Source organism: Musca autumnalis, unplaced genomic scaffold (genome assembly GCF_047663935.1).
Source record: "Musca autumnalis isolate F117 unplaced genomic scaffold, ASM4766393v1 scaffold_2, whole genome shotgun sequence".
Classification (NCBI taxonomy): Eukaryota; Metazoa; Arthropoda; class Insecta; order Diptera; family Muscidae; genus Musca; species Musca autumnalis.
This window is the reverse complement of record NW_027411755.1, coordinates 71,339,111-71,365,600: the sequence shown is the minus strand read 5'-3', so window position 1 is coordinate 71,365,600 and position 26,490 is coordinate 71,339,111. Positions and strand designations below refer to the sequence as shown.

At 35.5% G+C, this 26,490-nt stretch overlaps 1 protein-coding gene across 1 annotated transcript in view; it reads left to right on the top strand.

Annotated features, from left to right (window-relative positions):
• Sur (Sulfonylurea receptor) overlaps positions 1–26,490 on the top strand; it is a 336,340-nt gene that overhangs the window by 251,397 nt on the left and 58,453 nt on the right. Inside the window, exons 14-18 of the mRNA XM_073967904.1 lie at positions 627–855; positions 16,049–16,617; positions 16,928–17,064; positions 22,771–23,660; positions 23,806–23,963. Of these exons, the coding sequence (XP_073824005.1) occupies positions 627–855; positions 16,049–16,617; positions 16,928–17,064; positions 22,771–23,660; positions 23,806–23,963 (1,983 nt within the window). The remainder of the gene's footprint in view (positions 1–626; positions 856–16,048; positions 16,618–16,927; positions 17,065–22,770; positions 23,661–23,805; positions 23,964–26,490) is intronic.

Here is a 26,490-nt window from a genome sequence, read left to right as displayed (position 1 = left end):
TTAATTACCGGTAACAGCTCAATTGAAAGATCCGTCAATAGAAATGCGTCTTAATTAATAGCATTTTCATTAGGGCATGAATTGTTAGAAATTTGGAGAATTCGAAAGTTCTTTGCGGATAGGAGGGGAAACTTATTGTAACCCAGGGAATTTAACATTACAAATAAAATCACAAAATATCTTACCAAGTGTTCAACTTGTCGAAGGCTTTCACAGCTTAAATAACTAACACAAAAGTGGGCATAACGTAGAACTGCTGGTATAAAGTGTAATAGATATTTTTTCCGTCATTCCCCTAAGGACTTCCGTCGTTGTCAACTTTAAACGGGGAAATTCCATTTTTGACGGTGTTTCATTGAATTGTGTTCAATATCAACACCAGCATCACCACCACCACAACCATGACAAAACAAACAGCAAGTGATTCAGTTATTCTGTCGAACCCATTAACTTTTCAACGACTGGCTGTTCACTGAGAAGTAGAAATTCCCCCTTTGCCGGATGACAACGTAACTGACGTAACTGATATCTTTATTCGGGAATTCATATCCTTTTCAATTGGTTTTTTGAAGTTTCATTCTTGTTGTTGTTTTCTTGTTTTAAATTTTTTTGTTTTTGGTTTTCAGTCCCAACGAAAACACCGCTTTAGGCCGTACAGCTCGTGAACGTTGGAAATTATTTAAAAATGTTACCAAATTGGGTTTATTGCGTTCAACCTCCTGTACAACGCAACAGTCAACAGAGAGTGGAGGCAATGATGCCATTGATATGGCAACGGAAATGAAAGCAACTTCTGCGGAAAATATATTGGCCGCTGACGATGACGAGGATGACGAGTACAATATAATGCCAGCGGTAAGTGTAAATTATTTATTATTAACTTGAATTGTTACTTGGAAAATTCAAATTGGAAATTAGAAAATTAGTTCGTTTTGTGTGGTAAACTTTGTTTTGGCAGGAAACTTTAAATGAAAATGTGAAATATCCTGCAGCAAAAGAATAGCAATGAATTGTGTGGGTCACATACATCAAGACAAATATGATGATGGGCAGTAATTTTTAATAGAATATAAATGGAGGACAATCAGACCAATAGTTGTGGATACTTTAAGAATATCCGTTCGATATTCGATATAAAATCTGAAATATAAAACATAAAATATAAAATGCAAAATATAAATAATATGAAATATCTATTATATAAAACTCAAATGACGTTCGTACGTGAATCAAAAGCTCGACCAAATTACAACCGATTTGTTTCGCGTTTGTCTTAAAATGTTCGTATTTATCCAAGGAAGGATCTGACGTATTTTATTTTTGAGATATCGCGAAGAATCCGCGAAAATTTGCAAAAATATATTTTGAAGAAAGTTAATTGTTTCCTCACATTTCGTTGGAGGCTTTTGATGTCGAATTGCTTATTTCCACATTTTTTAGGGCAAAAAATCCGCTAAAATTTGCAAAAATATATTTTGAAGAAAGTTAATTGTTTCCTCACATTTCGTTGCAGGCTTTTGTTGCCGACTTGCTTATTTCCACCTTTTTAAGTTTTTTAGCGCGGAAAATCCGCTAAAATGTGCAAAAATAAATTTTGAAGAAAGTTAATTGTTTCCTCACATTTTGTTGATGGCTTTTGTTGTCGAATTGCTTATTTCCACCTTTTTTAAATTTTTAGCGAAAAGTGTATATGACGAAAAGTCAAAAAAATTTTACATTGTTGAAGCCAAGGTTTGCACTGTTATAATTCGCGAAATATTGCAGTGTACCACGAAATATGACCATAGTTGCATCGAACGAAGTTTTTTTAATTAATGCTCAAAAATGTGGCTAAAAAGTTAATTTTTGCGGAAGCTATGACCTTGTAAATGAATAAAAATACGTAAATGGTAAAAACACGTTGAAGCAAACGAGTTTTTTTTACGTTGTTATTCGATTGACGGTTAAACCGTTTAAATAATGGATATCTGTACAAAGTAAAAGTAGAAGAATGAACATGAAGATTACACATCTAATATATCACATTTCAAAATTTCCACTGCTTCCACCTTACGCATAATTTGATATGTAATCCACCGCTTAAGGTCAAAATTAAGTGCGATATTTTTTCGAAAAACCCTATTTTTTGGGAACAGTATTTACAATATCCGTTTGATTGTGCTGAGACCCCAAGATATTTTAGTTTTTTTGGCGGTGCGGATCATATAAATCATAAATCGATAAAATCCATTTGTGCTAATTATAAGCGTTATACCGTTTTTTGCACACTATGCTGCAGGTGATGCTACATCTTAGCGGCCAAAGTAAATCCTGGCAAATGTGTACAAATTAAAAGAAAAGAATTCGGTGTTTGGTTTGCGCATCAAGCTATTTAGAGGATTTCGGGATTCACACGCATTTCAAAATGAACATTACCCGATAGAGTTTTATTTCAAGATTATACCCCATTTAAAGGAACCCAAAATCTATTTGAACTTGAGAAGTGAATATAATAAAAAATGTGATTTTTTGCGTGAAATTTTACTAAAATAGAAGAATTACTCCGACCTATTTGTAAAATGTTTGTACCTCGACCGAAGACCAAGATAAAAATTGCACACGCTTTTATTGTACAATGTGCCTAACACCAACAAAATATCGAAAATATGTAGGTATTGTTTTGCGGAAACTATGGGTCTATACCAACAATTTTCTACAACATAGTGGTATACATCTAATTTCCGAACCTTCAAAATACCGAAAATATGGTATTGTTCTATGGAGTCCATTTTAAAACAACGACCGATAAAATCATCTTCAATAACAAAATCACCTCTTCTTCTTCATCTGTCAATTTTGGATGTTCCCGATAATACAATTACAATTTCGTGTTACTATAATTAACTTAACTAATTGTTAACATTATTTTAATACATTTTTATTCAATTATCGAAAGCCGTCGGTTTCTGGCGGCTTTCAAAAGATTTCGTTCCTCTTGCAGACCCGTCCAAAGTCTTAGGAGCTGTATAATTTTCATTAAAAACTCCATCAAAAATGTTGAGAGCTTTGTCTACTTTTTTACAGACGGGCAGACTGAGGGACATCGAATTGGCATTTTATGCAGATTAAAAATATGTGAACTAGGGTCATACATTTTTTGTATATTTTACAAATATCGAAAATACCACATAGCGGTGTAAAAAAGCAGTTATTCGTTAATTTCGCCATTACGGCAAAAGGTCGTTCTTAAAAAATGCTAAATTTTATTGAATATAAGTCTTTTAATCTATTTGACGCACCAAACATGCAATATATGCCAGATTTGGATGTAGCTCTCATATAAAATTTTGGCCGCTTTGAGGTATCTGATGCACCAACACGCTACGATTGTCCAATTTCAATGAAGTTTTTAAGTGTGAAGGAATTGGGACTATATATTAATTATATTGAAATCGGTCGAGATTTGTAAATTGTGTGCAGAATTTGGACTAAAAAATTTTCGACAAATATTTTGAAACCCTTTCAGATTTCAGGTCATCCTTTTGTTAAAAAATATCACATGAGTAGAGATAAGGAATAATAATAAAATATTGAATCTCTGATTCATTATTTAAGGTAGTGTCTTTGAAGTCAGTAGAAGTCATCATTATAGTATACCTGTACTTTTTGTTGGAGAAAATCAAGGCTAAAATTATTAAATATCATATATCTGAGAGACTTCTTAGGTGGGATGGGCGAAGGGGAAACAGTTACCTATATTTACTTAAGACATGTCCTTATCCTCATTATTATTATTGGATTAAAAATTGTCAATGCAAGTGGGAGTTACCCTAATAGTAATTTAAGGTGTCACAACAGCTTGATATATGCCCTTGGAAAAACGTTCTCAATCTTAACGTTATTCCTAATTTAATTATATTCTTTAAAGGGGACATTTATAGTTATAGTACGAAATGATTTAGCAGGAGTCTTACTACCTGCACCATACAAAAATACCATAACATAAGCTCCATACACGGCACTGATTGTGTAGAGAAAGCCTTCATTTCTGCTATATTTATGCATAAAATATTTTAAAGAATAATTTCAGTACATATAAGTATAGCATTCCATTATATTTTATCTTGGTCGGGGTAGCGAAGCGCACCGGGTTCAGCTAGTAAAATATAAAATTTAAAATATAAAATATAAAAAAGTAATGTTTTTCAAAAATAAAATATAAAATACAAAATATGAAATATAAGATATAGAATATAAAATTTAAAATATATAATATAAAATATATAACGTAAAATATAAAAAAAGTAATGTTTTTCAAAACGAACTGACAGTGTTTCAAAATTTTACTGATCGCTACCTATATAATGATTTCATCCCGGCGAATTGAATTATCAATTGGCTTTTCAACTTTTTGAAATGATGCCTTTTTTAGCGAAAAACCGAACACTTTAAGTGTCTAGTATTCTCAACTAAATGAGGATCACGCTCACTTTTCGGCTTTCCCAAAAAAAAACATCAGAACAAAAATATTTGCAAACAACTATCAGCACGTATCAACTAAGAACTCATCGAGTTCTGTAAGGTGAAAAGAACATCACCGCAGTTGCCTGTGAGTAATTGTTGTTGTTTTTTGTTTGTTTTGTTTCGGCTGAAGTTTCAATCACATTTGATTGTTTTTAAGTCTGGAGTATTACCCCAATGGCTTAAACTTCATCGATGAGTTCTTCGTTGATACGTGCTGATATTTGTTTGCAAATATTTTTGTTCTGATGGTTTTTTCGGAAAGCCGAAAAGTGAGTGTGATTTTCATTTATTGGAGAAAACTAGACACTTAAAGAGTTCGGTTTTTCGCTGAAAAAGGCATCATTTCAAAAAACTGATAAGCCAATTGATAATTCCCTTCGCCGGGATGAAATCATGATATTGGTAGCGATCAGTAAAATTTTGCAACACTGTCAGTTCGTTCTGGAAATCATTACTCTCTGTAACAGAAAGTAATGGTGAAGTTTAAGCCATTGGGGTAATATTCCAGACTTAAAAACAGTCAAATGAGACTGAAACTTCAACCGAAACAAAACAAACATAAAATATAAAATAAAAAAATATAAAATATCTATCTATATATAAAATAGAAAAATGTATGTACGTTTGTTTGTAATTTATGGACTCGAAAACCGCTCTTCCTGAAAATTTGAGGGTATATATGATTTCTATAAATTCCACGTCGATCTTGAGATATAGCCTCAGGAACGGAGGTACCTCCAAAAAATGTAGATTTTGTACGCTGACATCTAACGAACTGTTACAGGTACGTAACGGAATTTGGCCTAGAAATATATTTGCCAAACTATATTGAAATCGGTTCAGATTTGTATATAGCTCCCATATATATTTTCAACAGATTTCATGCACCAAACACGCTATGTGTGTCCAATTTCAATGAAATTTTGAATGTGTCACGGAATTTGGTCTAGAAATAAGTATGCCAATATGGATATGGATATAGCTCCCATATATATTATAGGCCGATTTCATGCACCATACACAGCATTGAACGGGTAGAGAACGCTTTCTTATCTCCTTTATTTGTTCATTAAAGTATTATTTATTCTTTATTCTCAGCTAGTAAAATATACAATACTAGCTGAACCCGGTGCGGTTCGCTATCCCGCAGCACACTTACTTGTGGGCCAAATTCCGTCACACATTCCAAATTTCATTGAAATCGGACATGTATAGCGATTTTGGTGCATCAAGTACTGTAAATCGGACGAAAATATATATGGGAGCTATATCCAAATCTGAACCGATTTCGATATAGTTTGGCACATTAAGTTATAGGCCAATCAAATACTTGAAATCGGACGAAAATATATATAGGAGCTATATCCAAATCTGAACCGATTTCGATATTTTTTGGCAAATTTATTTGTAGGCCAAATTCCGTTACGCATGTCAAATTTGGAGACTGTATCTGTAACTGTTCTAAAGATATTTGCATAAAAAGTTTATATTTTTTGGAGGTACCTCCAATTCTGATGCTATATCTCCGGATCAGAGCGGATTTTCAAAACTTTTTATAGCCTATGTTACTTTCAGGCGAAAATTTCTGCAACATCGGTTCGGGGGTTTTGGTTCCATAAATTTCAAATAAACAAACAAATTTCAAACGTATTTTGACGACATATATCAACCCTAAACTGGCAATAATACAAAATAATAACAGTGATCGTAGTTCCAAATATCAAGATTCCAGCTGTATCCGTTCGTCCAATTCCAAATTGTACCAAACTTAGTACCCTTTCGTACTCTTCGTACCCATAAGTAAGATTTCCGAAAACTACCTCAATCCTTTACTTTAACAGTAATCTTAATTCCGAATTTCAGGACTCCAGCTCTATCCGTTAAACCAAATATAAATTGTACCAAATTTAGAACTTTCGTTCCAGTAGGTACGAATTTTCCTTCCTCAATCCAACAGTCCTACAATAATCATAATTTCAAATTGCAGGATTCTTCTGCTACCCATTCACCTAAATCCAAATTGTACCAAATTAAGTGCCATTTAGTACTTTTCGCACCCATAATTACGACATTCCAAAACTTCCTGAATCCTACACTTTATAACGAGGGTTTTGTAGTCGTGTTGAATCGATTCGGGTTGATGGTATTCGGCTTGGTGTTGTAGCGACTCTTGTGCCACCGTGGTGCAATGGTATGCACGCCCGCCTTGCACGCAGAAGGTCGGGGGTTCAATTCCCCGGCCAAGCAACATCAAACATTTTTCAACGGTGGCAAAACACCCCTCAGTAATGTTGGCGACATTTCCTGAGTATTTCAGCCTTGAAAAACTTCTCCACAAGTGGTGTCTTAAGACACGCCGTTCGGACTCGGCGATAAACAGTAGGTCCCATATCATTGAGCTAAACATGAATCGGGGTGCACTCATTGATATGAGAGAAGTCTCCCTTGTCCCGTATGGGATGTTGTGGAACAATGTTGTTTTGTGTTGTAGCGACTCGGGTAGATGTTACTCGGCTTGGTGTAGTCGTGTTGAAGCGACTCGGGCTGATGTCTTCGGGTTGATGATACTCGGCTTAGTGCAGTCGTGTTGAAGCGACTCGGCTTGTTATATTCGGGTTGATGTGGTCGTGTTGAAGCGACTCGGGTTGATGTTACTCGGCTTGGTGTGGTAGTGTTGAGGCGACTCGGGTTGAAGATACTCGGCTTGGTGTAGTCGTGTTGAAGCGACTCGGGCTGATGTCTTCGGGTTGATGATACTCGGCTTAGGGTAGTCGTGTGGAAGCGACTCGGACTGATGTCTTCGGGTTGATGATACTCGGCTTAGGGTACGTCTTCGAGTTGATGATACTCGGCTTTGGATTCGGCTGTAGTAGTCGGGTTGAAGGGACTCGGGCTGATGTCTTCGGGTTGATGCCTGGAACGCGAAGACGATCGTATTTAGAGGGAAGCGAACGAATCGCGGAAGCGAACGAGTCGCGGAAGCGAACGAATCGCGGAAGCGAACGAGTCGCGGAAGCGAACGAGTCGCGGAAGCGAACGAGTCGCGGAAGCGAACGAGTCGCGGAAGCGAACGAATCGCGGAAGCGAACGAATCGCAGTGAATACAAAAGAAGCGAACGAGTCGCGGAAGCGAACAAATCGCGGAAGCGAACGAATCGCAGTGTATACAAGAGAAGCGAACGAGTCGCGGAAGCGAACGAATCGCAGGAAGCTTCGTTTATGTTGGGTACCAGGCGACTGCGGACACTGCCACACGTCAACTTCGTGTATCTTCGGTTAACTCCGACACTTCACGACTTCTGGTGTCAAAACCTGGAGTTCTTATTCGGGGGGCAATGCGAAGTGAATGAGAATTACTTCCCCACACTTAAGAAATAAGTATAATTTATAGGCATTGAAGTAAAATAATTGCATTAAGGAAAGTGTTATAAACTGATAGTATTTTATAAAGATGTCCGGGTATGTATTGACTGAAGGTGATTTCATAAGTAGCGGTATTTATAGAAAGATGTACATTAAGGTGGGGCATATATTGGGGTGGGTAGACCGCAAACTAAAATATTATTAAGGAAAATAAATAAATGTAATGGTCACGTTACAACTTCCACAGTAATATTAATTCCAAATTTCAGGATTCCAGATCTATCCGTTCACCCAAATCCATATTGTACCATATTTAGTACCATGTCTTACCGTACATAAGTACGAATTTTCAAAACTCAAACTTCAATCCTAAACTCCATCAGTAACCTTATTTCCAAATTCCAACTCTATCAGGGATCCAGCTCTATCTGTTCACTCAAATCCAAATTGTACCGAATTTAGTACTGTTCGTACCCACAAGTACGAATTTTCAAAACTTCCTGAAACCTACAGCCCAAGAGTAATCTTAGTTCGTAATTTCAGGAGTCCAGCTCGATACATTCACTCAAATCCAAATTGTACCAAATTTAGTACTGTTCGTACTCCAACAGTAACCTTAATTCAAAACTTCAGGATTCCAGCTCTATTCGTTCACCCTAATCCAAGTTGTATCAAATTTAGTACCATTTAGCGCTTTCCGCACCCATACATACACGCAAAAAAACGGCCTCTCTAACATATGTCCCAAACATATTTTGCAGCAAACATATATGGTAAAATGGGGCGCCTTCGCCACGTTTTTGTTCAAAATGTTCTCATACCGACACAGTTAAAGTTTTTTCAAATATTATTTTTGGTACAAATATTAGCGTATCTTGACTATAAGTTTTGATATACAAATGGTTATAATTTTGTTTTTAAAATATTATTTTTGAGAATTTGCAAAATGTCTAAAAAGTGGCGAAGCTGCCCCATGGGTGAACATTTTCCAACGGACTCTAAAACTGTAATTTACCATACTTCTTCCTTAAATATCAAAATTATGCAAAAAAGGAATGCTTTCTATTGACTAATCAAAAATGATTTTAAAATTCAGAAAAAGTAACCGATTCTAGCAGTTAATGGAAGTAGGTTCCTTGAATTTTGGTACAAAAAGCATAATATAACTAAAACAAGATACTTTTAGGATAATATTTGATTTTAACTTCACATTATAGTGTGGTATATCTATGGTGTAAAGATTTTAAGTTAAAGATGAAAAATTTCTAACATTAACCCACCACTTCCCTATCATGGCGTAGGCGCCCCACCCCTTACATATTTCATAATATTAATATATTGACATTTGCAATTGCTTTTTTCATGCGAATCATTGGGATTTATATTCTTCAGTAGTTGTTTTCTAACGGTATAAAATGTGTTTTTGATATCACAAAAGGTGAAGAAGATATTACAAAAAATACCTACCGCAATTATTTTTCCCAATAGCCTGAAAACACCAAACCGCGTGCGTCCGCTGTCATACCTATGACACAACTGCCAACTTTTGGGAGATGATAGATCTTCATTAAACTCACAATTTTGCCTTTAGCGGATTTTTTCTAGCACTTGTATTTTGCGAGAAAATCGTCGATGGCGGACCCGTCCCAGTGGCGAAGGCGCCCCATGTTACCATATATGTTTGCAACAGTCCCAAACATAATATATGTTTGGGTGGAAACAAATATATGTTTGGGTGCAAACATATATATGCTTGGGTGCAAAGATATTTATGTTTGGGTGCAAAGATATATATGTTTGGGTGCCAACAAAGATATGTTTGGGTGGAAACAATTTTATGTTTGGGTGTAAACATTTTATATGTTTGGGTGCAAAAAAAATACAAACCCAAAAGGCACAAAAAAATAACAAACACATGCACCAGTGGGCGCTTATTGAGAGCAAGGGAGCGTAAAATTCAATGTAAAACACTTTAAAATGTGTGCTACTTGCTCTCAGTAAGAACTCACTGGCTATCTCTATAGTATACACACAAATGTTGTGGTTTTTTTATTGAAAGGCAAGAGAACAACAAACACATAGGTACATATAAAATTCCAAAGAAATACATAACACACTTTAATAAAAGAAAAACTGATTGAAATAATTTGTAGTCACGCTTTTAAAAAGGAAAAATATATAGAAACGTAGTTGAAGGCTTCTCCTTAGTTGTGAAATAAAACAAATTGTCCTCATAGTTGAAATCATCAGCGGGGAATCGGTATCTAGAATCAAATGATTATGTAATGTAATAAATAAATATGGATATGCCATATTTCAAATATACATAAGTATGTATGTAATTACCAATATTAAATGCGATTTCTTTCTTGTCCAATAAAATAATTCCATTCAACTTTCCTATTCAATTATAAAATGTATTGGGCATTTAATTTACTAAAAACACAATTTCTTTAAGAAAACACAAAACACTGATTTATTCACTCACTTTACCGTCTTGACTCCACAAAGGCAACTAAAACACTGAAGAAAGAAAAAAATATAATTCATATCATTTCTTCTTTTCTTCTTCGTTGGTTAAAAACAACAAAACAAGAAACACACGAGTTTGACGCATACATGCCACCAAAGCCCCCTTCTTCGCTTCAACGTCTTCTATTATACAATACACACAACTCTTTATTATAAATCAGCATTCCACAGCCGCGAGAGCACTGTTATTACTCTCGTTGACAAACATCCTCTCTCCACCCATGAAAAAAATGTTCTAACATAAAAAATATGTTTTACCCAAACATATCAAATTGAGATATGTTACAAAATGTTGCAAACATATATTTGTTTGGACCCAAACATATTATGTTTGGATCCAAACATATATTTGTTTGCAACCGGTCCCAAACATATATTTGTTTGGATCCAAACATATTTCTAACATAAATTTTTCTGCGTGTACGAATTTCCAAAACTACCTCAATTCTACAGTCCAACAGTAATTTTAATTCCAAATTTCTGGATTCCAGGTCTATCCGTTCATCCAAATCCAAATTTTACCATTTTGTACATTGCGTACCCAAAATTACGAATTTCACATTTATTGTCCGATTCAGCTGAAAATTGGGGAATATACTTTTTAGCCATAGGAAAAACGATTTTGCTTTTTGTGAAAATCGGTTCAAATTTGTATATAACTCCCATATACATTTTTGGCCGATTTCACGTACTTGCTGCACCAAACACGCTATATACGTCCGATTTCGGAAATTTGGAACGTATGACTGAATTCGGTCTGGAAATAAATGTGCCAAATTATATCGAAATCGGTCCAGATTTGGATATAGCCTCCATATATGTTTTCGGTCGATTTCAAGTATTTGCTGCACTAAACACGCTACATACGTCGATTTTGATGAGATTTTGAATGTGTGACTAAGTTCGGTCTAGAAATAAATGTCTTAAATTATATCGAAATCGGTTCAGTTTTGGATATAGCTCCCATATATATTTTCGCCCGATTTCATGTATTTGCTGAACCAAACACGCATTATATCGCTCATTTACTCAAAGAGTGACACATCTCAAAAAATCAAGTTTCGAGAAAACGCGTTTTAAGTTGTCGACTGAATTTTGACTTACCAACTTAAAAAAAAATATTACACAAAAAATAAAAGAACTTATTGGACCATCTTTTGTAGAGAGCTAGCCAGATATCAGTGCAAAATTTCTGTGCATTATCAAGCATGATTTGAAGTGCTTAAGTGCATCATAACCTCAAAAGACTTTTTTGATGATTTATGCCAAACTCCTAGCAAAAAAGCTGTAACTCGTTGAGTTTCAGAGATCTCAGCTTCAAAATTTGACACAATATAAAGTAGAAGTCGTAGAAAAAATAGAAAATGCTTACTCAAAAACCCCATTTTTTGAGTAAATGAGCGATATGTCCGATTTCAGTTAAATTTAGCATGTGCGTCTGAATTCGGTCTAGGAATAAATCTGCTACATATTATCGAAATCGGTTCCGATTTGGATATAGCTCCCATATATATTTTTGGTCGATTTCACGTATTTGCTGCACCAAACACGCTATATATGTCCGATTTTGATAAAATTTGGATTGTGTGGCAGAATGCACCAAATTTCATCGTAATCGGTTCAGATTTGGATATAGCTCCCATATATATTTTCGGCCGATTTCACGTATTTGCTGCACCAAACACCCTATTAATGGAATTTGGAACGGAACTTGGTCTAGAAATAAATGTGCCTAATAATATAAAAATCGCTTCAGATTTGCCAAATCCAAATTATAGCAAATTTGGTACCATTTAGTATGTGTAGTAGGAATTTCCAAAACCTTTTCCTTATCCCCATACCGAATATCAAAATTCCAGCTCAACCCCTTTAGTACATATCGACTTTCAAAAACCTCCATATCAAAACCCCTCACACCAACAGTGAATCTAATACCAAATTTTAGAATTCCAGCGCTGTCCGCACACCAAATACCATATTTAGAAAAATTTAGTACTTTCCGTATATTTATGGTACGTATGTACAAATTTTCTAAACCACCTCCATGTACCAACACTACACTCCAGCTCTATCCCTACATCCCATAAGAAAGCACAAATTTCCGAAACTACCTCCATATCTCAATCCTACACTTAGTTCCAGCGCATCGTTCACCCAAATACAAGTTGTACCAAATTTGGTACTTTTCTTACAAATAAGTAATAATATCAAAAACTACCTCTATCTTATACTCCAACAGTAATCTTAATTCCAAACGCCAAGATTCCAGCTCCATCCGTTCTCCAAAATCAAAATTGTAACAAAGTTAGCACCATTTAGTACGTTTCGAATACATAAGTACGAATTTCAAAACTACCTCAATCCTATACTCCAACAGCTCTATCTGTTCACCCAAAATCAAGTTGTACCTAATTTAGTACAATTTGTACACATAAGTACGGATTTCCAAACCTATCTCAATATCTCAATCCTATACTCCAACAGTAATCTTTATTCCAAATTTCAGCTCTATCTCTATCAGTTTACGCAAATCCAAGTTGTACTAAATTTAGTACCATTTAAAACCATTTCCTTATATTCAAAATATATAATTGGTACCAAATTTAGTGACACCTTTAGTACAACTTTCTAACCCTTCATCAGTTACCTTCATTCCAAATTTTTCTTTTTCCGTTTGCCTAATACAACGGTTAACTTAGCTGTGCTCCTTTACTTACCTGAGGTTACCATTTTTATCATTTGTTACCATTTTTAACCTGCAAAACGTTCCTTAACCCCAAAAAGTGGTAAAACTGGCATCAATTTTTAAGAGAGGAGAGAGAGCACATATGGGTAAATCCTGCGTGACGAACGCTACATTTGTACGCGTTTTCGGGCAAAAATATTAACATTTTTTGAACTTTCCAAATAGATGCATTGAATCTATACATGGTATTTAATAGAATTTGAGAGCACTTTCAAATGCCATAAAACAATTTTTTTTAACAAGTATAATTAGCGGAAAAAATTGATTATAAGTTATTGTGACGCACGCCACAAAAAGAGGAAGTAGCTTCCGACCTTGTGCTATGTTTTCATAATTTTTAGCAAATTTTGCATAATAAAGCACACAAAATGAAAATTTTAAAAGAAAGATGAATATAAGAGAATTCTAAAACAATTAATTTTTAGGCAAACAATTTTGTATTTTTTTTTCCAAAATCAGCGAACCTAATGTGACGCACGCTACGTGATGCACGCTACATTTTTTCCAGTATATAGTAAATAATAACCAGTGTATTTATTTTAACGAAACAATGTATATTTCTTGTAAATAACGTTATTTAAGTCATATTTTATGTTCATAAATAAGTTTATCAATGCGTATATGTCAATAAATAAATTTTATGTTTTAATGAATCTGACGTTAGTGTGATTTTGAGCACATTTTTGTTATATGACGAAAAATAATGTTTGCTTTTAATACCGGGAATGCTCTTAACGTTAGCCCATCTCTCCGAAAGAAGTCCAGTTGATTTTTGTATATAACTTCTGCTTATATATAAAATGAAAATACCATTTGTATCCATTTTTGCCAATTTAAAAAAAAAATCATGGGCGTTATTAAGAACAATATTCGGAGCTTTTACCATTTTCCAATTTTTTTTCTTTACGACAGCTCCGATTCCGTCTACTGCACCCTTTCCGTGAGCAGTTGCAAAAAATTCCACTCAAATTTTTCTTTGAAAAAGTGTATACTACTTAAAATGAATTTGTTTTTAAATCGACTAGCACATCCATCAGAAAATAAATATAACTTTGAAATATCATTTCATTTTTTTAATTTCTTAACAATTAACTGAACTCAAATCGCTACGAAAACAGAATAAAACAAAAATAGAATACAAGAGAAAGTGACAACAGAATTAAAAGGCAATTTTTTTTTTTTATTTTTTGGGAGAATTCAAATCGTGACGAACGCTACAGAAATTAATGCACTGCAATTTTTTTATTTTTTATTATTGTAGATTTTTTTCTATTTCCTTAAAAGCAGGATATTAATTTAATTTAAATTTATAGATGAATTTAAAAAAAAAAAGAAATTTCTGCCCACAGTATAAAAAAAAAACATAATTTTTCGTGACGAACGCTACACCACTTGGATCTGTCTTTTCATACCTAATTTCACTTTTTCCAAAATAGTAAAAGATAATATTTTCTGTCAAAATCTAAGAGAATTGAGTGAATAACAATATAGCTTTTGAGTTTACCATTTATGTTAACACTAAAGTAATAATATGAACATGTAAAAATGTACAATTTTTGTATAAAATTAAAAAACCTGAGGTAGGGTAGAATTTTGTAATAATTTTTGTGTTAATAATGATAGAAAAAAAAGTTTTTAACATATTTCTAAAATTAGATATCCAGTCTAATCTTCTGTGGAAAAATAAATTAATTTGGATAAAATAAAAAAAATTTTGGCTGGTAGACTGTTTCTGGGATTTGCCCATATGCATTTCTCTTCTACCACAGGCTACCAGCAAAATTTCTACAGGTAAAAAATGGTAGAACTGATTTTTCGACTTTTGTTTGACGATTATTTCACAATAAAGAAAAAAGGACCGAAAACAGAAAAAAAGGTCGAACGCTGACAAAACTAAATTAAAAACGGTGAAATAAAAGACGAAAATTGATTTTTTGTGTTTCTTTTTGACATTGCTACCAGATGTACCATTTTTCCGTTCCTTTACTTTTCTGGTAAAAATGTTTATGAGAGAGCAATTTTGACACTTTTCTCTTTCACCACTTTTACCATTAAAAAAGTAAAGGAACAAAGCTCTTATTTAGTGCCTTTTAGAACCCTTCTACTTCGAACTTCCAAAAACCCGACCTTATCTCAACCCCACACACCAATAAGAACCCACACTCAAAATCGAATGTTTATAGCTTCTGCGGTTTCTGCTGGGCGAAGATCTGTCAGTCACTCACCTATCACTAAGCTCTGTTATATAATACGATTTTCGACCGATTAGAGATATTTGATGCAACAAACTCCTTCCACTTTTGGTGAAATTTGGAATCTGTGTCGGAATTTGGTCATAAAGAAGAATTCGGTCATTCGAAAGAAGAAAAGTTTAATTACAGAGAAGCCATTCCACATCCGATATGTCTGAAGAGCCTCTGTCAATGTCGAAACATGCATGTCACATAGTGGTGGTTGTGTGGGTTCGAATCTTCGACTTTCCCTTTTCACTTGCAAAAATAATAAACGGCCATTAAGCTCGATTCCAAAGAGAAATTAATTCAAATTAATATTAAAAATGGTCTTCGCCCTAATAGGCAAAAATTTTCAAATAAAAAATTAATGTGCAATATTATATCGATATCAGTTCAGATTTATATATAGCTCCCATTTATGTATCCTTTCGGCTGATTTGAGGTATTTGATGCACCCTATATCCGTCCAATTTTAATGAAATTTGCAACGTTTGCTGGAATTTGGTCTAGAAATAAATGTGTCAAATTATATCGAAATCATTCAAAGTGGTGTAGGGTATCATAAAGTCGGTCCCGCCTGACATTGATCCTTTCCTTACTGGTTTTCTATAATATTTTTAAGAAGCATATAGATATATGTATTTCAATATCCTTTAATTTTTCCTTTCAGACCTCTTCAATGTCCTGCAATTCGGGTTTCAAATTATCCCGCACTCCATCCAGTTTCTACAGTTCTCGCCATTTAATATACGATGTCCCTCTGCCCTTGGATGAGTGTCAAACTGAAGGTGTGCCACTACGTCGTCGCCGTCGCACTGGTAGTGATGCACATCGTGGCGGTCCAAGACCTAGCTCACGCACCTCCAGTCGTTTGAGTAATATTAGCAACACTCCAACAGAGTTACGCAGAAGTTTACTTACCGATAGTGTTGGCAGTGCTGTCAGTTATATGACAAATTTAAGTAGTAGTGAAGAAGCACCTTCGCGGACACAGTCATGGCAACCCACTGCTACGTTGCATAAACATCAACCATTGACAAAGAATGTCTCCGCGCCACCAACATTTGAAGAACGAGAGGAGAATAAAGATGAAGTAGATGCACCAAGTATGGAAACGGGTAATGGTTTTCAACAGTTCTTGCGACGTATGACAATGCGTAGATCAAATAAATCGAAAACAGTTGCCCAAGTACCACATCATCGAGCCAACAGACCTGGTAGTGGAGATACAGCTATTGTGTAAGTAGTATTATCGCGTTATCTTTTGTTTATGCAGTTATAACACTATCCTCCTCTCCTCACATCCTTATTGTTATGGCTTGTATTGTGCGAAGAATGTAATGAAATTTACTTTTAATTCCATCACTTCAAAATCATCAACGTCATTGGCATCCGTCCCCTTCAGAGCTCTCGTTCGCCGCCCTATTATCTCGGTCTATATGAAATGATATACAATTGCAATTTATAGTTTACTCTTCTATAAAAATACCAATAACAATTCATTTTCTTTCATTCATTCATTTCATACTTGAAAATGGACCACCTACAGGAGCATCTCTGAGGAATCGTCTGGCATAGCTGGTTCATCAGTACCATCCATTGAATTGAGCTCAGTGCTAACGGATGCAACTGAAACTGAGACGGAAAGTTGGATTGCCGGTATTGAAAATGAGGAATCCATACAAGGTATGTATGTACGAATGTATGCATTACACTCCCACACATAATACAAAGGCACACATACACACATACTACAATGGGCATACCATACTACTGGATGCCTAGAATCGATAGATAGTCCTATAGATAGAATGCGCTGTGGGAAAAGTCATAATCCACAGTCATCAGACTCTCATCTTCCTGCTGTGTGCATTCGTATGTTTTGGCTGTTGCCTGTGGCTGGCTGGCTGACTGGCTGACTACATCCTTGCCTGTCTCCTGCATGCCCATGAAGTTTTTCTGTTTTCGTTTTTTTTTGTGCAACACTAAAAACTGAAAACTTTCTCTCTGATTATTATCAATTGTGCAACAATAGGTGTTTATTAAGCACTAATGATAACTGATGTTCGATAATATCCCTTGGCAGGTAGGTACGAGTATTGAGGCAAAGATATTTTTAGCCCAAATTGAATTGATTCCAATCCGAATTTTTAATTGAATTTAAGTTGTGAATAGCGTAACATGTGGATAGAAAATATATTCAATAGACAAGAGAATGAAGTTGAATAATTGATATCGAACAGGAAATAGTAAATTAAAATGCATATTCACCAGAGGTCTAGCTGTTGTTTCGTATTTTTTCGCTTACCTTCAAATTGAAAATCGAAATATTTATAAATAAGTAAAAAGGTGGACCTTAGAAAAAAGTTCAATGGAAAATCAAATTTGTTCAAAGTTAACTTAATTAAAATTGAAGAATTTAAAATTTATGACTCACAAACAAATAAAAAAATAAGTTGTTCTGGATTTTTGCTAATGATATGAGTACAAATTTAACGTTAACAGCAGTTGGCCTCTAGTTAGCATTATGTTCAGACACCCTGTAGTCGTTCGGACGTCCGGCTGACATGACAATGCGACCTCTCACACATCGGCTCAGACCATCCGCCGTACAACCCTGACATAGCATCCATTGATTTCATTTTATTCCCGTACATCAACAAAAAAATCGTTGTCAATTATTTTCGTCACGAGAGGCCGTTGTTAGACCGTTCAAATCGTAATCGTACTAAAAATTTTTGTGTGGTCGTTTTTGGTATACTCTCCACAATCAGATACATGGGTACAAACATTGACATGTTCCCACAACGTCCACGAAGGGACAAGGAAGACTTCTCTCACATCAAAGAGTCAATCGCACGGCAGGGGGTTAATTCGTACCGGATTGACCTGGAACCACACAACATCAGCGTTCCGGCCAGCGGCTGCCACCTCAGTGTACATGTGTTTTTATTTGTTTCATTTCTCGGTGTTGGGAGCAGCATTTCCCGGAATGCCTGATCCGAATTATTTTGGTCCGTGCCGGGACGGAGGAAAACCCAAGGCCAATTTATTTGTGCTCAGTGTGTCACTTCCGCATCTACACCCATATCCTACCTTCGGTGAGATGCAATAGATTTCATGAGTGGGTGCAACTAAGGGGTTGCCCTGGACTTGTCCACGTGACGGACTACGGCAGGGACTATGTTGCTGCAAGCTGCGTGAATACAGTCCCCAGTGAGTCGTCGTCAGATTACGAAGCTCCCCCGCAGTTCCCTCGACAGCAACCGCACACGCAGCATTTAACACCAGCCGTTGTTGTCCCAATCCCAGAAAATGCATCCTTTTTGCAATTCAATGGCAATGGACTCCGAAGTGAGATCGAGGAAATAGTAGATTTCTTGAGTCGGAAGAACATCAAGGTCGCGGCGGTGCAAGAAACCAAGCTCAAAAACAACTGTAGCTTACAACGTTGTGATGGTCACAACGTGTTTAGGAAGGATCGCACTAGAAGTGGAGGTGGGGGATTAGCTTTCCTATTGCACGAGTCTGTCCAATACAGACCTATATCGCTTGAGACTGTCTCCAATGATCTGTACATGGAATGTATGGGGGTAGCAGTTAGTTTTGCACGGTCAATGAGGACGCCTCTACCGGAATTAGAGGAAAGTGTCACAGTTCGCCAGATATAACCATCGTATCATCGGGTCTGACAAATGACGTTACGTGGCAACCCGTCATTTCCCTTGGATCATACCATCTCCCCATAATTGTCTTCATTAGCAGATCACCCGACTTCATCACTTCTGAACGTCGCACGTTCGTCAATCATAGGAAAGCTGATTTGTCAAGTTTCACCGCTTCAGAGAACTGCCCAATCCCTTTGGTGTTCGGGTAGCGGAAAGGACGTCCCGAGACATCATCACTGCTGCAGCCGCTCGCCATACCCCTGCTGGTCGAATACCCGAAGTAAGACCAAACTTCCCAGCTAAAGCAGCTGGATGAGCCGGGAGTGGAATATCTCACTAAAGTTCCCAACTTGTCGCTAGCCACCTTCATTGTTGCCGAAGTCTGGAAAATGGGAAGGGTGGTCACGTTACGGAAGCCAGGCAAGGATGTCAGCAAAAGTGAATCGTACAGGCCGATTTCGCTTGACTTATCAAAAGCCTATGATACAGCCAGACACTCCACGCTGTTTGAGGACAACCCTCCGGCCAAGCTTGAAACGCTGTATAGTCAACTACATGTGTGTACGCCAGTCGTACGTGGAATTCAGTAACAAGAAGTCCAAACCCCGTAGAGTGAAACAGGGAGTTCCCCAAGGTGGGGTGATATCTCCGGAACTGTTTAAACTCTACCTCTCCTGTATTCCGCCCCCTCTAGACGGCATCGGGATCGTAACGTATGCGGATGATTGCACGATCCTGGCGTCAGGTACCTTCCCTGATGACATCTGTGAGAGACTGAACTCCTATTTAACCGATCTTACCATCTTTTTCCAAGCGAGCAATATACAGATATCCGCCACAAAATCTATAACCACTCTGTTCACCACATGGACAGAGCAGTTTGGAAGAGAAGTGAATGTCGTGGTCGACGATAGCAGAATTCCGACCACAAACTGCCCCAAAATTTTAGGGGTCACATTCGACACTCCTTTCAAGCCGTGCGCGCACGCCTAGGCTATCTGCGACAAACTGAAGAGCAGGAACAAGGTCCTGAAGTCCTTGACCGGCAGCACTTGGGGTGGTGGGGCGGTCTGTGGTAAGCTATGCGGCTCCTGTCTGGTCCCCGGGATTATGTGATACGAATTGGAAAAAAGATTCAAACCTGTCAGAATGCCGTCCTGAGAACAGCAACAGGGTGCCTCCTCAAGTCTCTCAAGTCAAGACCATCTACATGAGAAGGCAAAGATTCTTCCAGTGAAGCAACACAATGATAGTATTTAGTATTTAGTATTTAGTATTTAGTATTTAGTATTTAGTATTTAGTATTTAGTATTTAGTATTTAGTATTTAGTATTTAGTATTTAGTATTTAGTATTTAGTATTTAGTATTTAGTATTTAGTATTTAGTATTTAGTATTTAGTATTTAGTATTTAGTATTTAGTATTTAGTATTTAGTATTTAGTATTTAGTATTTAGTATTTAGTATTTAGTATTTAGTATTTAGTATTTAGTATTTAGTATTTAGTATTTAGTATTTAGTATTTAGTATTTAGTATTTAGTATTTAGTATTTAGTATTTAGTATTTAGTATTTAGTATTTAGTATTTAGTATTTAGTATTTAGTATTTAGTATTTAGTATTTAGTATTTAGTATTTAGTATTTAGTATTTAGTATTTAGTATTTAGTATTTAGTATTTAGTATTTAGTATTTAGTATTTAGTATTTAGTATTTAGTATTTAGTATTTAGTATTTAGTATTTAGTATTTAGTATTTAGTATTTAGTATTTAGTATTTAGTATTTAGTATTTAGTATTTAGTATTTAGTATTTAGTATTTAGTATTTAGTATTTAGTATTTAGTATTTAGTATTTAGTATTTAGTATTTAGTATTTAGTATTTAGTATTTAGTATTTAGTATTTAGTATTTAGTATTTAGTATTTAGTATTTAGTATTTAGTATTTAGTATTTAGTATTTAGTATTTAGTATTTAGTATTTAGTATTTAGTATTTAGTATTTAGTATTTAGTATTTAGTATTTAGTATTTAGTATTTAGTATTTAGTATTTAGTATTTAGTATTTAGTATTTAGTATTTAGTATTTAGTATTTAGTATTTAGTATTTAGTATTTAGTATTTAGTATTTAGTATTTAGTATTTAGTATTTAGTATTTAGTATTTAGTATTTAGTATTTAGTATTTAGTATTTAGTATTTAGTATTTAGTATTTAGTATTTAGTATTTAGTATTTAGTATTTAGTATTTAGTATTTAGTATTTAGTATTTAGTATTTAGTATTTAGTATTTAGTATTTAGTATTTAGTATTTAGTATTTAGTATTTAGTATTTAGTATTTAGTATTTAGTATTTAGTATTTAGTATTTAGTATTTAGTATTTAGTATTTAGTATTTAGTATTTAGTATTTAGTATTTAGTATTTAGTATTTAGTATTTAGTATTTAGTATTTAGTATTTAGTATTTAGTATTTAGTATTTAGTATTTAGTATTTAGTATTTAGTATTTAGTATTTAGTATTTAGTATTTAGTATTTAGTATTTAGTATTTAGTATTTAGTATTTAGTATTTAGTATTTAGTATTTAGTATTTAGTATTTAGTATTTAGTATTTAGTATTTAGTATTTAGTATTTAGTATTTAGTATTTAGTATTTAGTATTTAGTATTTAGTATTTAGTATTTAGTATTTAGTATTTAGTATTTAGTATTTAGTATTTAGTATTTAGTATTTAGTATTTAGTATTTATTTTTTAGTATTAGAACATCCACACCACTCGATATCGATTATATCGAGTCTTATAAATCTCAGAAGGTGTCACAAACCTATATCACTCGTCTCATTACGAGCTCGTGGAGGCATGGGTGTCCTAGTGCTTTAAGTCTCCGTAGCTTTAGTGCAGGGCAGGAACAGAGGAGGTGTCCATCCTTTTTCCCCTGTTCCTTATTTACGTAGTTTCGGCAATGATCGTTGTATAGTTGTCGTTGTTGTAACAGTATAGCTTATTCTTCCTTGTGGATTATGTTATGTATTGCTGTATGGTTTGAATATGGAATATTAGATAAGGTTGTGGGATTGACATTTGAATTATGTAGGCAATTGAAAAAATTCCGCATTTTGAATTGACCTAATCCATAAATCAATCAATTTGTGGAATGTGCTGAACATGAGAATACATGCTGTTATCGTGTTGTCCCGGCCCGTAATGTGGCAAATGGCCTCAAAATCTTGGACTATTCTGGTTTGATATGTGCTAAGGATAGTTGAGTTGTCAGATCTAAGTAGCGCGTGTGTATTTCTGGAGCGCCTGAAAAGGGTAGAATCGATATCCTAGACCGCTACAAGATGTTGCTGTTGAACATGACGCTCTTACGGCTTGTTGGACTGCTCCACCTCAGAAAAGCAGCCAGTGACTGGCTGCCGATGTCAGATGCCATCCCGAATGTCAAGACTGTATTTCCGGATGTCTTTCCGAATGTGTCTAGGGAATACATTGTTTCTTAATTTTAATTTTTATTCTATTTTGCTTTTTACCACTTGCCTATTAACGAAAGTTCTATGACCAGACCTACACGTTGCCAGACCAAACAGGGCCGTTACTTGAACTACATGGTCGCAAACAACACCCGCATCTTATATTACTGTTAAATTCAAAGATAATAATCTCTCTTCCTTAGATAACAAATAAAATTTAAACTTTGCATTAAATATTTTTGCTCTTTTTTACAGATGCCAATATTGACTATAAAGCTTTGTTGGCCAACAATGGTAATCACGTGGAAAAACATGCCGACAATACAACAGGAGTTACAACGACAAGTAATACCAACAACATTATGGCCAGCCGTGTTACCACTCGGGGAAATGTAGAAACAAAACCAGCAACCGAAATATCCAATTCAACTGAATTATCCTCAGCCAGGCAGTTGTTACAACACCCAAACAACAACAATAACAACGACAAAACAAAATCAACAACAACAGCAACAGCAACAAATTACGATGTCGAACGAAAATATGGTAAAATACCGGCGGAAATCTATTTGCTGTATATGCGTGCATCTGGTTTCACAATTGTTTTAATATTTTTCATCACGGCCCTAATTTGGCAAACATTGCGCGTGTACACGGATGTTTGGTTACAACAATGGACCGATGACAATAAGCCACCAGTAGCCACTGCTGGTGCTGCTGTACATGGAAGTAATCTCAGTAGTAGTGGTGGTGGCAGTGCAATGCTGCAACATAAAGCGATAACATCCGTAAATATATCCGCAATGCAACAAATGGGTGTCCACAATTATGCAACCACCGGTCAGGCCACCACCAGCCCCGTTGATGATGGGGAAAATCTGCTTTTTAGCCCTTCGTCATCCACCAGCAGTGAGCATCACGAAGTCACGTATTATTTCCACATATATGCCATAATTTCCTGTGTATGCATAGTCATGGCCATGATATCGACACCGGCCGGCCAATGGGCCGGTTGTAAGGCCCGTCGCAATTTACATGATAAACTTCTGCAGTCAATTATGTACAAATCGTTGCATTTCTTTCAGGTCACACCATTGGGTCGTATCATGAATCGTTTTAGCAACGATATGGCCATCATTGATAAGGTAAGGCAATGTCGTTTGGTGGTTGGTTGGTTGACCGCCTAACATTTACAACTTTCATTTGTTCTTTCAATGAATTTTGGAATTTTTGATTCAAACATTTGAATTTAATGTGCTTATGTGAGTGTGGGTCTTTGTTTTTTTTTAGAAAATTGCCGCCACTAGCCAACGTTTGCTGCAGTTCACCTTATTATGCGTTTGTGCTATACTAATCAATATCATCATCACACCCTGGTTTATAGTGGTCACTGTGCCAGTATGTCTGGCCTATTATGTTATACAGAAATTTTATCGTTGCTCATCCAGGTAAGTTGGTGAATTATGAATTTGTCAATTGATTAGGTGCATTTAAGGCACTCTAATGTGAAGAGAGTACTAGTTGCAAAGTCAAAGTGAATGTAAATCAAGTTCTTATGTAACATACCACAGAGTAGATGATGTTCGAGGTTTTCTTCTACAATAGAATAGGCATTGTTCGAGGTCATTATATCCATTCGTAGCACATCGAAATATTCATCGGAGACCCTATAAAGTATATATATTCTTGATCAGGGTAAAATTCTTAGTCGTCTGTTGAAATCAAGATACAGCTCGCAATATTTCAGATGGAGCTTTGTAATTTGGTATAGAAGTTTCTATTACTCCTGGGATGTTTGGTATTGCAAATGGGCTATATCGGTCCACGTTTTGATATAGCTCCCATAGAACGATACCTCCCGATTTTCGGCATTTTGAAGGTTCTAGCTTCATTATCACACCGAAATGGCTGATGTTTGGTATTTAGTCTTCGTTGGGGGTATAAAATTTTCCCCAGAATTTAGTCGGTATACGGTTCCTCCCGATTTTCGGTATTTTGAAAGTAGTGGCTTCAATATTCCTCCGAAATGACTGAAATGTGGTATTTAATCTTCGTTGGTGGTATGAAACTTTCCCACAGAAATTTGTTGGTACAGGACCACGCCTTAATGTAGCCCCCATAGAACGGTACCTCCCAATTTTCGGTATTTTGAGGGTTGTGTCCTCAATATTCCTCCGAAATGGCTGAAATTTGGTATTTAGACTTCGTTAGACGTATAAAATGTTCCCGCATAAATTTGTCAGTACAGGTCCACAACATAGTATAGCCCCCATAGAACGGTACATCCCAATTTTCGGTATTTTGAAGGTTATGGCCACAATAATCTATCGAAATGGCTGAAATTTGGTATATGGTCTTCATTTGGGATATAAAACTGTTGATATGAAATTTGTCGGTATAGGTCCACGCCTTTATATAGCCCCCATAAAACGGTATCTCCCGATTTTCGGTATTTTGAAGGTTATGGCCACAATAATCCAACGAATTGGCTGAAATTTGGTATTTAGTCTTCGTTGGGGGTATTTAACGTTCCCTTCTAATTTTGTCGGTATAGGTCCACGCCTTCATATAGTCCCCATAGAACGGTACCTTCCGAAGGTTGTGACTTCAATATCCCACCGAAATGACAGAAATTTGTTATTTAGTCTTCCATTGGGTTAAAAAATATTCCAGAAAAGAATTATTAATATGGGTCCACGTCTTTTTATATTCCCATAGAAGCATATCTCTTGATTTTTGATATTTTTTAGGTTTTAGCCTATCTTACAGAAATATTGGTATCTTACAGAAATATTGGTATTTGTCTTCTTCATAAAGGAAAGGAAACTACCCAGCAAAAAAAGTCCTCCCAAAATTATGGGTTTTGTAAGGGATTTTTAGCAGCCGTAACTACTCGCAAACCCCCTTTCTTCCCCATTATTTTTACAAGGGCATGTCGCACTCAGTTTCTTGTTATTTTCTGACCACTAGAATAACTAGTTATTCTGTGGCCACTAGAAGTTGAAAAGTAAGGTGAAAAAATTATATTTTTAGAACAGTTGATGTAGAGAATTTGTTTTTAATTTCATCAAACTTCTTAATTTTATTTTACTTTATTTTATTTCGCTGTCTGCCCACGAACCCTCTGATTTCTAGCCAAAGACACTACACACTGTGCCACGCACACGAATATTAAGGGTTGCTTAAGAACTTAAATGTGCTGTGCACATGTGCACCACGAACTGTTATTTTTTAATTAACAAAAACTCGCGTGCCGACGGTGAGCGTTGAACACACAACCCTAGGATTTATAGTCTGACACACACACACTGTACCACCGTCCCCATTACTTAGTGAGGAGTAAAGTAAGTAGGTTTGCTTGTAAATTTTTAAGAAGTAACCCATTACTTTTCATATTACTTGTACTGCGAAAAGAAGCTTGTTTACATTACTTTGTAATGGGTTACGTAATGACTAACGGATCAGAATTTTTGCTGGGTAGCTGTTCCATGTTACCTCAGTACAACTCATAGTGGAGGGTATAACAAGTTCCACAAACATCCCACAAACATCCCAGGCGGGACAATGCTTAATTAACGTGATTCACTTATTTCCTTTACTAAGTACACAGCAGCATTACTTCATCTTTCGTTCGCGAGTAGATTTTCAACTGACTGACTGCCTCACAACTCCCTCGCATTTATACCCAATCACCTCTAGTTGACGTCGTTTCTAGACGGAACATCTGGTTACATCTCGGATAGTACAACTCAACAGCGCAACAAACTACAGCTCCCATTATTGCAAATTTTCCATTTTGTTAAATTTTCCAAAATGATTTTGGGCCTTATGTCCGCTTTGCTCTGCGGTCATAATTCCCAAAATTCGTTGGGAGTTATGTGCGTGAAGCAAAGCGGACATAACACCTCCCCCTCCACAAAATAACATCCAACAATAGTTTTTTTATTTCAAAATTATTTTTTTGCTTAATTTTTG